The sequence below is a fragment of the Chiloscyllium punctatum genome, chromosome 5, assembly GCF_047496795.1.
Source record: "Chiloscyllium punctatum isolate Juve2018m chromosome 5, sChiPun1.3, whole genome shotgun sequence".
In the NCBI taxonomy this organism is placed as follows: Eukaryota; Metazoa; Chordata; class Chondrichthyes; order Orectolobiformes; family Hemiscylliidae; genus Chiloscyllium; species Chiloscyllium punctatum.
In genome coordinates, this window is record NC_092743.1 from 104,655,920 (window position 1) to 104,672,643 (window position 16,724).

Consider the following 16,724-nt stretch of genomic DNA (forward strand, 5'->3'; position numbering starts at 1 on the left):
AGAACAGATTGTTTAACTCCAGGAGATTAGCTGTTTTACACAAGCCATGTTCAATATCATTCCACTTGCTGAATCTTTCTCTGTCTCAGTTATTCAGGATGAGATTGAGGAATATGTGGCAGTGCACGGTAAAATAGGGCTGAGTCATCATGGCTTTGTCATTCCTGACAAATCTATTTGAATTCTTTGAGGTGTAACAAGCAAGTTAGGCAAAGGAGAGTTAGTGGCTGTGATCTATTTGGATTTTCAGAAGGCCTTTGACAAGGTGCCACACAGGAGGTTGCTAAATAAGAGAAAAGCCCGTGGTATTGTGGGCAACGTACTGTCGTGGATCGAGGATTGGCTGACTGGCAGAAGGCAGAGCATGGGGATAAAGGGGTCCTTTCAGGATTACAGCTGGTGACTAGTGGAGTTCTGCAGGGGTAGGTGTTGGGACAACTATACACCTTGTGCATTAATGACCTGGACGAAGGAACTCAGGGCATTATTACTAGGTTTACAGATGACATAAAGATACGTGGAAGAACAAGTAGTGTTTAGGAAATAGACAGGCTGCAGAAGGACCTGGACAAACTAGGGGAATGGGTAAAGAAGTGGCAGATGGAAGGAAAAGTGGGAAAATGTGAGATCCTACACTTTGTTTGGAAAAGTAGAGGTATAGACTATTTTCTAAATGGGAAAGACTTCAAAAATACTTTGTCTATTATCTCAGAATTCTCTTAAGGTTAACATGCAGTTTCAGTGGATGGTTGAGAAGGCAAATGCACTGTTAGAATTTATTTCAAGACGGTTGGAGATGTCCTGCTGAGGCTGTGTAAGGCTCAGGTCAGACGGCATTTTGGAATATTGTGAATATTGCATCTAAGGAAGGAAGTGAAGGTGTTGAAAGGGGGTCCAGAGGAGGTTTCGAAGGATTATCCTGGGCTGAAAGGCTTATTATATGACGAGTGGTTGAAGACTCTGGGTCTGTACTTGATGGAGTTTAGAAGGATGAAGGGGATCTGATTGGATTTTACAGAATATTGAGATGCCAGGATAGAGTGGACATGGAGAAGATGTTTCCCTTGGTAGGAGAGACTAGGATCCGAGGGTATAGCCTCAGTGTGAAAGGGCAACCCTTTAGAACTAGGAGGAGCAGAAATTTCTTCACACAGAGTGTGTTGAATCTGTGGAATTCATTGCTGTAGAAGGCTGCATTGCATGTATTTAAGACAAGTAGGTTCTTGATTAGTAAGGGGATCAAGAGTAGTGGGTGAAAGCAAGAAAATGGGATTAAGAAACATGTCAGCCATGGTGAAGTGGTGGAACAGACTCGATGGGCCAAGTGGCCTAATTCTTGATTAGATTAGATTACTTACAATGTGGAAACAGGCCCTTCGGCCCAACAAGTCCACACCCCCCCCCCCCCCCCCCCCCGAAGCGCAACCCACCCATACCCCTATATTTACCCCTTACCTAACACTACGGGCAATTTAGCATGGCCAATTCACCTGACATGCACATCTTTGGACTGTGGGAGGAAACCGGAGCACCCGGAGGAAACCCACGCAGACACAGGGAGGACGTGCAAACTCCACACAGTTAGTCGCCTGAGGCGGGAAATGAACCCGGGCCTCTGGCGCTGAGGCAGCAGTGCTAACCACTGTGCCACCATGCCGCCCATAATTCAGTTGTTTTAAAATTTTAAAATAGTGCCTCTAACATTGAGTCTGAATCATTAATGTATACAATCAACAGCAGGGACTCAACGCAGAGCCCAATGGAATGTCACTGGGAACTGTTTTCCACTTGCAAAAACATCCATCTGCTGTTGCTGTCTGTTTCCTGTCATTGAGTCCATTTTGGAATCAAAGCAGCACATTTCCCAGTATGCAGTGGATTTTCACTCTTCTGACCAGTCTGTCATGTGTAACCTTGTCAAAGGCTTTACTAAAATCCATGGAGGTAACATCTACTACAAAACTGTCATCGATCCTCCCTATTCTCAACAATTCAATCATGGTAGTAAAGTATGGCATTTCCTTAATAAAATCATGCTGACTGTTTCTGATTATTTCTTTCTAAGTGACAGTTCTGAGAGACACGATTAATTGATTATCATAATTTGCTTGTCGCTGAAAGCAGAGTTCCCAGCCCATAATTAGTTGGCCTATCCATTGCACTGTTTTAAACAATGCTGTAGTGGTTGCAGAACTCCTACCCTCTGGTGCCTTGCCTGTATCTAGTGAGAATTAGAAAATGGGCTTCAGCATCTTTTATTTCCTCCCTGGCTTCCTTTAACAACCTGAGATACAATCTAGCCTGCCCTGGCGATTTATTCACTTTCAAATATGTGAGTTCCTCCAATACTTCACTTTTGCATTCTTTTTATTGTGTCTATTGTTTTACACTTCTCCTGAACTCGATTGTCAGCGTCAGCCTTCTCCTTTGTGAAGACATGAAGAAACCTGCACCTATATTTTGCATCAGTGTGCAAGTACTTTGTAAATATCTGACAGGCTCAGCCTTTCCTTAGTTATCCTCTTGCTTTTAATGTACTTATAAAACATTTTTGAGATTTCCTTGATTTTTTTTTAACCTGTCAATATTTTTAATATCCTCCTTTTCTTTCTTCATATTCACCATCACTTCATCTCCATGCTTCTGTGGGCTTTCTACAAATTTTTTTATGACTGTAGTAGACTTTTGTTTCCTGCTTTAGTTTACGTTGCATGCATCTAAATAATGAGGGCTATGAGGTCTATAATAAGCAATACCGCCCTTTCATCCTTTTTATTTGTGGGGATATGTATGCACTGTGCCTGTAGAATCTCACTTTTTTGAATGCCTCCCATTGAATGGTCACTGACTTTCCTTCAAGTAACTGTATCCAATCCGCTTTCACCCAGTTACCCCCCTCCACTACATAAGATTCATTATCCCCCATTTAGAGCATTTATACCTGTTCTATCTTTGTCCTTTTTCATCCCGATGCTCAGTCTAACAGCATTATGGTCACTGCCTCTAAATGGTCACCTATTGTTACTTTATGCACTTGCCCAGCATTATTTCACCAGGCTAAATCTAGAATTCTGTCCTCCTCTCATTGGGCTTGTTACATGCTGGCTAAAAATTGTTCTCTTGAAAGCACTTCAACAATTTTATACTTTCTGTGGCTTTCACATTGTTCATATCACAATTGATAATAGGTTAGTTGAGGTCCCTAGCTATTATTGCCCTATTGTTTTTGCATTCTGAAATTTGCCTATATATTTGCTGTTTGTCTCCCTCTATATAATACACTCATAACAGCATGGCTGCCCCTTTGTTCTAAATATAATGGTAATGTCAATCCATAAGGCCTCATTGATGATTCATTTAATATATCTTTCCTCTTCATCATTGTAATTGATTCCTGAATCAAAATTGCTATACCCCACCATTTTTAATCCCCAAGTCTATTCTGTCTGAAAACTCTGTTGAATTGACCATTTTCCCCTCATTTTAAGCCAAATTTCTGTTAGAGCAGTGATATCATGCTGTCATATGTCTATCTGTACTCTGAGGTCATTGGTTTTACTTGCAGTACTCTTTGGATTTACATATAAACCTTTCAGTACTGCCAAATTCCTGTGTTTACACTTTTTTTTAAAACCTTTGCTTCTTCCTTCTCTGAGACGCATACTAATTTTCTGTTCCCGTCTCTGAGTTTGTCTTATGAGTCAGCCTTCAGGTTCTCAAGAGTCTGCCAAGCTAGTTTAAACCCTTCTTTTATCAGTCTTCTGCGAGCATATTTGGTCCTGTCCTGTTCAGGTAAAGACTGGTCAGCTTGTCCACATCCCACTTTCCCCCAGAACCAGTCCCAATGCCTCAGAAATCTGATGCCCTCTCCTACACCAGCTTTTCAGGCATTTGTTCAACCACATGATTCTTGTCTTTCTCGATTCAATAGTGTAAATAAGGAGAAGCTGTTTCCAACAGCAGCAACGACACAGCACACACAGATTGAAGATAATTTGCTGAAGAACCAATGGTGATCTAAGAATTTTTCTAAACAAAACAATTATTTTTGATCAGCAATGCACTGCCTGTAAGGATGGTGGAAGCAGACTCAACAGTCAGCTGAAAACAGGGAATGAAATATTTGAAAAGGAAATTTTGCAGAGCAATGAAGAAAGAATGGCATGGGTAGTGGGGGCTAATTGATAACTCTTTGAAAGAGCCAGCATAAGCACAGTAGCCGTATACATTTATGGGGAAATGTGACATCTGTGCGGGGATCTGCTATATCTCATAGCCATTTTCAGTAAATGCAATATCATTTTAATAGCATATTTGACTGACTGCGATGAAACAAAGCAAAGCCAGCAAGAGTTCGGTTTGTAAATGCCAGTTCAGAATTTCACTCTGGTTTTGTACCTCACCGAGAAATTATTGAAATTGTTAGGCACATATATTAATCAAGATTTTGCAAAGTGGTTCAAGACCAGACATAAACCAGATTACTGCAGTGTATGTACCTAGTCATCCTGCTATTGCTTGGTGGGTCAGAGCTGTACAATTCCTCAGAAATGCATCCTCATGTTACTGCAATATAGTTACAGTGCAGAAGGCAGCCATTCAGCCCATCATATTATCACCGGCTTGCTCAATGAGAAATGACTTAATACCGTTCTCCTGCCTTTTCCTCATAATCCTACGTATTGTTTCTATTCAGGTGATCACCTAATTCCCTCGTGAATGCGTCCAATATATTCTGTATGGTTTTTAAAAAACAAACAATTTTAGTGTCTAGGATCAGCTTCATCATTCAATGTCATTTAAATGCCCTGAGAGATTTTATATAAGTCATGACTCCTGCTGTTGAATCGCCACCAAATGTAGCCCTGATTGTCCACCAATTGCCCAAACTGTCTGTTTCAGAGCCACCTACCTCTAAAGGCAGCTAGAAAATGCAGAGTATTAATGCCACGCTCCCACCTACAGCTCAGGCGTTTGGTTTGCATTGAGATTGATTAACGAAGTATCTGAAATGGGAAAGCCCAACCAGCCTTGATAATTGCTGGTTTTATCAGAGATGGATAGAGCTGGGTGACCAGTAAAGTGATCATGTGAATATTTTACCAAGACCAAATGGGTTAATTTTAACGATCTTTCTATTTTCACGGTAACTCCTGATGCTGACTGGCCAGGGGCCAGGAACAGTTGTGTGTGTGTGTTCTGGTCACTAGCAGATAAAGCTTTCCCAGTTAAGCTGCATTATCTAGGCCCACTGGAATCTAATACCTGCAGCCAGTTCTCTGTCAGCGATGAAAACACACACCTAAAACCGTTACTATCATAAACATGCCTCCAGCAATACAAGGACTGGCTTATGTATTTTTAACCTGCATTGGATTTGAGCATGCTAAAAATTTGTCAATCTCTCTCTATCTGAGATCATGGCTTCATTTTTGAAAGAGATGTTACAAGCAAATGTTCGGTTCACCTGTCCAGTCAGTCTGAAATTTTAATGGTTTGGCTTGCCACTTTAAATAAAACTTGGATTAGTTTGTTCCAGTCTCTGTGTTGCAGTCAAACAGATCTCCTGCATTTGGCGATCATGTGTAAATGTTCACAGTTGTTCAGAAGTCAGTACAACCTCATAAAACATTTAATCACTGCTGCTGTGAGATCAGTTCTTAACTGTTGTATCACCAACTGCATCTACATACTTATTGAAAGTATGCTCTCGGTTGTGTCACATCAGGAGATAAGGCCTTCTATTTTCAAATCGCCAGGGCCCTGGAAAGCCAGTGGGCCAGAGGAGGCAAGACTAGGCATTGGATGGCTTTTGACAGCACCGCTTGTGGGCCAAATGTGATCTAGAGTTTGCTACCTCTCTCTCTCTCTCTCTCTCTCTCTCTCTCTCTCTCTCTCTCTCTCTCTCTCTCTCTCTCTCTCAGGATGTGGTAGTGCTTCTGAACTAATAATCCAGAGAATGAGAGTTGAACTCTCACAACTTTGCAACTATTTAGGGTGCAGTTTTCCCTTGTCTAGAAATGTGTGGAGGTGAGTGTGTTAGGTGGTGACTGATGTGGTGCACCCACCAGCGACTGATGTGGTGCACCAATCACTTGTCATTCGTCTAATTACGAATTGACCTACAAACAAGTCAGGCCTCGACAGCCAGCCAATCAGAAACCAAAAGCTTCTGGGTCCTAATGTCTGCCAATTTGAGGCTTACTCCTCAGGGGATCCATGAGCAAGTTGGTTTTTGTCTCTTGTCATGAGGTGTAGTTCATGGGGAGAAAGTTTGTGGAGGGGTTAGCATTCAGACAATACCTCCTGACTCATCATCATGCTTCTACTTCCATCCCAAAAAAGGGACATTTTATAGTCTCTCCCCAATCCCCCTTCCCACCACCAACACAAGTTGGCAGGTGGCATCTATTTTTGAACACTTCTAGGCGAGTTTCTCTTAACCTTCTTTGAGCCATGAAGGATATCCTGGGTTCTATGTAAATGGAAGATGATTGGGAAACATGAGTTTTGTTAGTAAATTAGCTTCAGAAAATATGGGAGAACAAAGTTTTCTTGAGCCTTGAAAAAAATCATGAACCTGTCCAATTTTCTTTGTTTGACATGTCCGTGAATGACTAATAAAAACAGAAACTGCTGGAGAAACTCAGCAGGAGTGGCAGTGTCTGTAGGGAGTGGACTAGGATTAATAGTTCGAATCCAGTATTAGTCCCTCTGAACTGACTCTTCAGTTCTGCAGGAGAGTGATGCCGCGTTTGAAACATTATCCCATTTCTTGTTCCATAAGTTCTGCCAAACCAGCTCAGTATCTCCAGCACTTTCTGTTCTTATTTCAGATTTCTAGAATTCACAGTATTTCAATTTCATTTCGGTGATTATGTGTACTTCATTATTAGGATCACTGGTCAAATTCTACGAGATTGTTCAGTTTTTCCTTGGGATGAGGTAAAGAGGCACTTGTGAAGTGTTTCATGTATTTGTTTTGTTGGCAGTTTCTTATGACCCATGGTCTGTGGTTTTTTTCTTAATTGCCTAGAAATGCTTGTAAACTCCTTAAGTAAATTTGTGAAGCAATGATTGATCATTAAAGTATAGGATGTACACAACAGTAAATCACATAATTATTCTCTGTTAACAAATCAACTACTGAGTCAGCCAGGAGCTGGATTGAAAACTTGAAATGAGCCAGCCAGCTAGCTGCAACTCTTACCTCTGAATGACCTTTTCATGCCTGGTAAACGTGCTCGCTAAGTTTTTAGTAAAGTGTTCAAGTTTTAAGAAAATGGTCTCCTACACTTTTGAGACCAGTTGATCCCTTCTCTCTCCTGTCCTTTGAAAACTGAGGACTTTGGGTGGGGGGATCCTAGAAACATCAGGGATTCAAGATTGCTGTACTTGCAAAACCATGGAGATAAACTGACAGAGGCACTGAAGGATAATTTTTTGTTGTTTACACTTCTGTTTGGACACACAGGCCTGGCATTTATCTCAAAAGCAGTGAACAATGAGTAATTCCTCCCTGTTGAGGGATGTAATATCGCAGGGAGTTGCAGTTGGACCTGCATAGGCTCCTGAAGGGAGCATCAGTTAGTAAGGAAACTTGGACTGAATTCCCCATCAGTGTTTGCACTCATTAGTTTAGTTTTGGGTTTGTCCTGATGCCAGTAGAGCCTGCTCAGGAGAGCAGGACTTTAAATGGACACAAGGGTCAAAATCTTGCAGAAGGCTCCAGATCCCCAGCTGTATACCCCCTTTCCCCATACAAACAAACCTCCGCACTCCCATGCTCTTCTCCATTGTCAGCAGAATGGAAGAGTTGGAGTTACTGGTGAGTCAGGTGAGTTGGGATAGCTTCAAGGTAAAAGTATGTTGTGGTTCTGTTCGCCGAGCTGGGAATTTGTCTTGCAAATGTTTCGTCCCCTGTCTAGGTGACATCCTCAGTGCTTGGGAGCCTCCTGTGAAGCGCTTCTGTGCTGTTTTCTCCGGCATTTATAGTGGCCTGTCTCTGCCGCTTCCGGTTGTCAGTTTGAGCTGTCCACTGTAGTGGCCGGTATATTGGGTCCAGGTCGATCAACAGATTCTATCAACAAACACATCGACCTGGACCCAATATACCGGCCACTACAGTGGACAGCTCGAACTGACAACCAGAAGCGGCAGAGACAGGCCACTATAAATACCGGAGAAAACAGCACAGAAGCGCTTCACAGGAGGCTCCCAAGCACTGAGGATGTCACCTAGACAGGGGACGAAACGTTTGCAAGACAAATTCCCAGCTCGGCGAACAGAACCACAACAACGAGTACCTGAGCTACAAATCTTCTACCAAACTTTGAAGGTAAAAGTATATCTGAGTAAAGATTGCAAATGATTCAAAAGCGCTTGCCCATCATTGAGCATCGAGGGGCATATCTTCAGCTTCTGAGGTCTGTTGGGGATTGTGCTGAGGGTTCCCTCACCATTTGAATCACAGAAGTTCACAACAGAACTGTACAGAGGAGTTATAGAGACATAGAAATGTACTGTGCTGGCTTTGTGAACGAACAATACACCTCATGACATTTACCCTCCTCCCCTTTGTACACTTTTCCTTCCAGATAATAATCCAATTCCCTCATGAATGCCTCAATTAAATCTCCCTCATTACTCGTTGCATTAAATTATCGCTATTGCATCATTTGCCATACACCTTCCAAATCTTTGTTCTCAAACCTTCTCCCAATGGGAACAGTTTCTCCCTGTCTACCCTGTCCTCATAATGTCGAGTACCTCGATCAAATCCCCTTTTCATCTTCTCCGAGGCAAACTATCCAACGTTTCCAATCTATCTCTAACTGATAGCTTATCTTTGCTGGAACTCTTCTGGTGATAAAACCAAAAGAACTGCGGATGCTGTAAATCAGAAACAAAAACAGAAATTGCTGGAAAAGCTCAGCAGGTCTGGTAGTAACTGTGGAGAGAAATCAGAGTCAGCATTTCGGATCGAGTAACCCTTCCTCAGAACTGGTGATTCTGTTTTGTTTGAAATTGAAATAGGGACATTGGACTTGATGAAGACAGTAATATTAAACACCAATGCTAGGAGTGTGTCTGTGGAACCTGGTCAGAGAAGTGAGGTTATGTGGTGAAGCCCATAAGGATATATGATCAGAGTGGCACTTATACCGACTGCAGCGAAAGATAGTTGTGGTTGTTGAAGGTCAGTCACCTCAGCTACAGGATATCTCTCTAGGATTTCCTCAGGGTAGTGTCCTAGGCCCAACCATCTTCAGCTGCTTCATCAATGACCTTCCCTCCATCCTAAGGTCAGCAGAGGGGGTGTTCATCCATGATTACACAATATTCAACAACAAATACTGAAGCAGTCAGTGTTCAAACACGACAAGTGGCAAGCAATGTTTGCATTACACAAAAGACTGCTTTCAATAGGAAAAAATCTAACTGTCCCTCCTTGAAAATTGATGGTATTGCCATCACTGAATCCCTTCCTTTCAACATCCTTGAGATTCTCATTGAACAGGATCTCACCTGGACAAGCTATATGAATATTGTAGCTACAAGAGCTGGTCAGAGGCTAGGAATCCTACAGTGAATAACTCCGCTTCTAACTCCCTAAGGTCTGTCAACTATCTGGAAGCACAAGTCAGGAGTATGAAATACTCCAGCACAAAGTAACCCACGTCATTGACACCATATCCACAAACATTCATTCTCCTACTTACTGTTGCTCAGTAGCAGCGATGTGTACCATCTGTAACATGTACTGCAGGAATCCACCAAAACTCCTTGCACAGCACCTTTCAAACCCACAACCACTGCCATTTAACAGGAGAGGGATAGCGGATACATGGGAACATCACCACCTGCAAATTCCCCTCCAAGCCATTCAGCATCTGGATTTAGAAACATTTCTTCAGCGTCACTGGGTCAAAAGCCCGGAACAGTCTTCCTAACTCCTCTGTGGATCTGACTCCTCTGTGGATCTGTCTCATTGCACGGACTGCAACGGGTGGCAGCTCACCCCCACCTTCTCAAGGGTAACCAGAGACGTGTAATAAATGCTGGCCCAGAAAGCAACCCCTACATCCTGTGATAGAATATTTTTAAAAAGTAGTGTTACTCTGTAGGAACCAGCCTGTTGTATGAACCAGCCTGATGACTCCTCTTTCCTCTAAGTGGAGTGAGTTTCAGTTGGTAATTCTGCTGCATTTGTATTGCAGAGGGGCCTAAAGCTACTCTGTCTTTGCCAGTTTTAGAAACTAAATAGCATTTTGAGCAGAAACCCTAGCTAAGGGACACTTTTTTTCCCTCTTGAGCTGAGTGGAATTGCACTTTCCCACTCTAATGGTCTTTCAGTCTATTCACTCAAACTGAGATTAGTCTCTTTCAGGTTTCTCTGACTCAGTGACAGACAGATCCTCCCTATTGCAGAAAAACTGTTTTGCAATCGGCCTCATTTGGTCATAAGATGGGAGCTGACAAGAAATAAACAATGTAGTCAGGAAAACAAAATGGAGAAATGAAACCGGGGCTAAATCATGGGCGAAAAGGAACTAGCTCAGGTTTTGGGTGAAACTGCAGAAGGTTAACTTTGTGCTTTAGGATTGCTATAAATTCTGTGTCTTACAATTGTGTCCTCCACAACCACCTGATGAAGGAGCGTTGCTCCGAAAGCTGGTGCTTCCAATTAAACCTGTTGGACTATAACCTGGTGTTGGGTGATTTTTCACTTTGCTTTAGGATAGTCATTTTGCAAACCTAGGCAAAAGTGAGGACTGCAGATGCCTCTATTCCTGATGAAGGACTTTTGCCCGAAACATCAATTTTCCTGCTCCTTGGATGCTGCCTGACCTGTTGTGCTTTTCCAGCACCACTCTGATCTGAACTCTAGTTTCCAGCATCTGCAGTCCTCACTTTTGCCGATTTTGCAAACCTGTCAGCTTGGTCCAATGAGTCTGTCTAGGCAGTCATTCCATTAAAGCTGCTGTACTATGAAATTGTATCCTCTACCTGTGCCTCACGGCGTGTGCGTGCTTCTGTAATTGGTGTGTGTGTGTGTGCGCACGCGCACGAGAGTGGGTGGGGGTGGATGTGGTGAGATTTAATGCATAGTAGTACAGTGTGAACCTGTGTGTGATTTGTGTGCATTAGAGCCTGTGTAAGCATGTGCATTTGTACTCTTCTGTTTGCATGCGTGCATCTCTAATAGTGTGCACAGGCACATGATGGTACTTGGACACCAAACTGTGAGACGATTTCACTCGCCCTAGCAGTCTGTTCCGAGTTGACTCACATCAGTGTTCTTCAATTTGTTACTAATCTCAAACATACCCGGCACTTCTTGTGACTTTTATTTTCCCCTTCGGCACACCCTGACCTTCACGGTTTAAAAACTCTCGCTGGAAATCTATCAAAGCATTTGGAATGACTTTTCGAAATCATTTGAGGGAACGGTGAAAGTAAATATAGAGACGTTATGAGTGATTACCAGTGCCAGCTAGTCAGAGCAATATGTTTTCTCAGAGCCTTTATCTGCTTTGGAAAAGTGAACTTGCTGAGTACTGCAGGATTCTTTCTTGATAGAAGTGAAGAAACAATATTTTACTTTGTTCAGTGTTACATTTTTGTAGAACATTGCAACAGGACAGAAAAAAACACAAAGTAATTTTACAGTATGTTTGTTTACACTGTAACATGCAACCTTCCCATACCAACCTGGTAGACACCACAGCAGTTCATGGGAACCATATCTGCAGTTCAAGAAACTGAGTTGAGCTGGAAACTGACCTTTAGACACTGCGATGTTTCAGGGAGAGAGAAATGTACCCAGGACCTTGTGCCAGGAGACAGTGACGTATCAGATTTAGTCAGAGACTGAAGGCTGTTACAACAAGTGAGAGCATCCAGAAGGTAGCAATGGAAGAGCCTCAGTCCTGGCAATTGTCCAACAGGATCAGGCTCCATGCAGCTTATGTGGATGAGAGCAGAGAGCTGGGAAATGCAGTCATACTTCGTGCACTGCTGTCTTGCCATACTCATGTGACCTCTGTCTCTACTGTGTCTTAGTGTGCAGTTGCTGGCAGCCAGTAAATGCAGACTGCTCATGATAGTCACTGAGGTGGATGAGCAAATTCAGTCCAGTCCCACGGTATGGGGGTGTGGGGAGGGGTGTTGGTGGCGTGCAGTTGTGGAAGCCCAAAAAGGAATACAGTAGCAGCAGGGGACCGCAATGTCAGGGGAACAGCTACTGTTTTCTGCAGCTCAGAACGTGATTCCTTAGGGCTGTGTTGCCTGCCTGGTACTAGGGTTAAGGCCGCCTCCTCAGGAACTTGAAGTGGGAGGAGAAGGATCCAGTTGGCATGGTCCACAAAGGAGTAATGACATAGGTAGAACACAGAAAGAGGTTCTGCTGAGGAACTAAATTATAAAGCAGAACATCAAGGCTAATAATTTCTGGATTACTACCTGACTAATGAGCAAATTGGAGTAGAGTAAATAATACCAGAGAGCTGAATGGGTCAAAGATTGGTGTGGAAGAAAGGGGTTCCTCTTCATGGGTCCTGAAACCAGTAGTGGGGAAAGGGGGAACCATATTATTGGGATGGGCTTCACTTCTCCAGTGCAGGCACCAATATTCTAGTAAGTTGTATATCCAAAAGGGGTTGAAAGGGCTTCAAACTAAATAGTGGGGGAGAAAATTCAATTGTAGGAAAAATTAGAAGGTTACAGAGAGACAGTAGTGCAGGGTGATTATAACTAGAGCATGAAATAAGAAAAGTACACTAACAAATAGGGTCAGTGTAGAATAAAATAGTAAAAGTGTCGAACTTTAAAACTCTTATGTAACCTGTCTACAGCCACAGCAAGTGTGTAAATGTACTAATCTTTTATCAGATTGGCCATTATCCAGATTTTTTGAAGGGAGACTTTTGAAATTATCTGGAACATTCCAATAATCCAAGGTCGCACAGAGGGCTTTCTGTGAACTTCACTTGTTGCAGAACACCAAAGGTTTTCGATCATCTTAAAGAAGTGCAAATTTAAAATAGATTTTGCTCCCTGATTGCTCATCTGGAAAATAGTGCCGGTGTGGACATAGGAAGTTTCCAAGTAAAATCTCCATTCCATCTTCATTAGTTGATCCCAAATAAATCAATGGCTGTGCGCACCACAATTTATTTTGGGTAAGCTAGTTTTCCTTCCATTTGTCACTGAGTGCCTGAGGCAGGGGGGTGATGGGGTGTGTATACACTACAATATGTAGCGGTTTTCAAAATACGATTCCACATCGATCATCACTTTCATCTCCCTTCTCTTCAGAAGCTGTATTTGCAAAGACAAGAAAGAAGATTACTTTCTTTGTGGGGAATAAAGTTTCCTGCTGTCTCATGGCTATAACTCGCACTGTCACATGAAGAGGTTTCACAGCTATGATTCAGAGCAGGCTGTTCTTCAACAATTTCTCTACCATCTCCTCCTCCACTTTTCACTCAACTTCAAAAGTTCAACCATAACTGAATGCTGAAACAAACAGTATCACCACTGAGCAAGGCTGATCAACCTGTGATTAATGAAGCACAAACTGGAAAGACATCAATCACATGTTATAATGGAAATATAATCACAAGAACCCAATGCAAGATACCTTTTTATGTTCAATAATTACTGTTACCATCTCTTATCAAACCTCTTCCAGCCCCATAACTATAAAAGATCTCTGTGCTCCTCCAGCTCTGTGTGTGTGTGTGTGTGTGTGTGTGTGTGTGTGTGTGTGTGTGTGTGAGAGAGACACGTGTTGCATTATAAGGATATTCAGCTGAGCCTGCAACCACATACTACTTTGACAGTTCTCCACATTTAATCACTTTTGCCATTGCCAGCTATGCCTTTTGAACTCCTGAGTGTAAGCTCTGGAATTTTCTCCCTCAACCTCTTCATCTCTCTCCCGTCCTTAAAGATGCTCCTTTGAACATTATCTCTTTGTCCAAGCTTCTGGTCACCTGTTCCAATACTCCCTCCTGTAGCTTGGTGTCACCATATGTTTGATAACAATCCCAGTCAATTACTTTGAGGCGTCCACTGATTTCCTCAGGACTGGTCACGTTCCACAACTCCCCCACCCACCCTCAAACACTCTAATATTTCTGGAGATTTAACCGTAAAAGTAAGAGTTTACAATGTGCTTCCAGCCAAGTTACATCAGCGGAGTTCCAGCAGTTTTGGGCGATTTCCCAGAATTTTCTACACAGCATTAGCAACAGTGCAAAAATAATTTGTCTGTTTTCGAGACCTGGTGTAATAGGGCGGTATTTAATCATAATTTTAAATGTACGTTTCATCTGAACTTGGTGAAATAGACAACAGAAATAAAAATAGAAACATGACTTGCATTTCTGTAGTACATAGCATGACCTTGGAACACCCCAAAGTGTTTTATAGTCTAGTGTTTGACTTTAGAAGTATAGCCACTGTTGTAGAATGGTCAAACAGTAGACAATTTGTACACAACAAGCTTCTCTCAAATGGCAATGTGATGACTGTTTTTCATCTGTATTTTTATTTGTATTAATTCAGGCATAACTATTGACCTTAACACCACATTATTAATCTCCTGCTGACCTTTGAATACTATGGGATCTTTGGTCGGTAAAGGACCAAAGGGGCCTCTGATTAATATCTCATGATTACCTTTTTTGACAGTGCAGCATTCCTTAACACTACATTGGGAGTAGCAGTATGGAACTTTGTATTCAAGTCTCTGGAATGGGACGTAAACCCAGAGTCTTTGATTCAGAGATGAGAAGGTACTAAAAGACACACAACTGATCTTCAAATCATTGAACTGCACTCCCCTGCTCCTTCCCCTTCAGCAACATGAGGATTTATACTGCCGTCTGTGTTAAGCAAATTCTGTCCGGGACCCAGCTCTCTTGGTCATTGCCCCTCTTTTACTCCAAGCCCAGGGTGATTTTTAAAAGAACACAATCCATTTGATAGAGTGTGTCCTCATTCCTAACTCTTGTGTTTGATTAACAATAGTGAAGGGTAGCAGTTGAGTTTGTAGTGTCTGAAAAGATGTCAGTGTGAATCTCAGAAGATAACAAAACAGCATTGGAAATGTAATGTTGTCAAATAGCCTGTCTTCACCCAGTTACTATCTCTTTTCCCCCTTTCTAGTGAAGTATATGAGAGAAGCTACACCTTACATCAGGAAGTCCTCTCCAGTTTCAGAACTTGGATGGGAAACCCTCCCTCCAGAGTCTCCCAGGCTCAGGTCTCCGGCCATGGAATCTCATTCGACCCCTTCATTCTCGTTACCCAGCAACTCCAAAGATTCGAAGAGCATTCCGCTGAAGATGTGTTACGTCACACGAAGTTTGAGTGTGCCAGACCCTGAAAACAGGTGAACCTGTTTCTCTTTTTATTAACCATTAAATTTACAATTGGCAGGATGACAGGGCAGGGCAATTCAGGATGCAAATATCTTTAAAAGAAGCTATTAATAAACTTCAGCTAATGTGAGGTAACATAATCGAGAATGTGTTTAGTTTAGGTTTCATTTAATGAGGTATGACTTGGGGTCCATCAACAGAGAAGAACAGAGACTAGAGATGAAACTAGAAGTTGTAATATCTTTCCTTTTGAATATGTGGAGGACTCACTTGCCCTCTCAGATGAATGTCAGATTCCACAGCCACAACTTGGAAGAGCAGGGGAGTTCCACCCAGCATTCTTTTTCTTAAAACATCATTTTTATTATCTGGGTATCTACTTATTATTATCATGTGACTGTACATGGGCTCTTGCTGTTTGCTAATTGGTTGTGGCATTTCCTAGATTACACTGAGAGTATTTCAGAAATTGCTTCATTGGCTATTTTGCATCATCCTCAGATCCTGAAAGGTGCAATGGAAATGCAGATATTTCTTTTTCTTTCCACCTCCTCTCTCTCTCTGTCCCCGTCTCTCTCTCTCTCTGGATTCCCTAATTGCCTGCCTATTAATTGAATCATGCTTTGGATCTCATGTTCTGAGGAGACCCCTTTCTAAAGAGAAACAAATTGTCACTCTGTACACAACAGGATGAGGAATTGCAACTAAAACAACATTTAAGCACAAGTTTATGAAACAAGATCAACTCGAGTGACAGCAAAATGAACAAATCGCAGAGAAAGGAGATTTTGCAGTCCGAGCCTGGATAAGGAACAAGAGCATTGTTATTGGGAATGCTACAAATGGGATCTTGGAGAGCAAGGCATCGAGACAGCAAGACTTAGATTTGATACTTAAAGAGGCCTTGAGAGTAATTATCTGATTGATTGTGGAAAATTCAGTCCACCATAAGGTGGGAGTGGCATGCTCCCTGGTGATACAGGAGCATTGAGGGCATTGAAACAAACACATGGATCAACTGGTATGGAAAAACAGTGTGAAAGATAGATTAGAAAGAAAATGTAATGCTCTGTTCATTGTCACCCAGTTATAGGAAGCGTATTATTAAGCTGGAGAGGGTTCAGAAGAGATTTACCAGGATGTTGCCGGGTATGGAAGGTTTGAGTTATAAAGAAAGGCTGAGACCTGACAGAAGTTTATAAAATAAGGAGAGGTTTAGATGGAGTTAATGGCAGTTGTCTTTTCCCTTAGCATGGGAGATTTCAAGACTTGGGGACACATTTTTAAGGTGGGATGAGAGAGATTTTTAAAAAGACATGAGAGGCAAAATTT

The 16,724-nt window shown here is 42.2% G+C and overlaps 1 protein-coding gene across 1 annotated transcript in view; it reads left to right on the forward strand.

Moving 5' to 3' along the window:
* The window catches only part of sntb1 (syntrophin, basic 1), a 125,611-nt gene that overhangs the window by 61,668 nt on the left and 47,219 nt on the right, over nucleotides 1-16,724 (forward strand). The window contains exon 3 of the mRNA XM_072570937.1: nucleotides 15,178-15,403. Within this exon, the coding sequence (XP_072427038.1) occupies nucleotides 15,178-15,403 (226 nt within the window). The remainder of the gene's footprint in view (nucleotides 1-15,177; nucleotides 15,404-16,724) is intronic.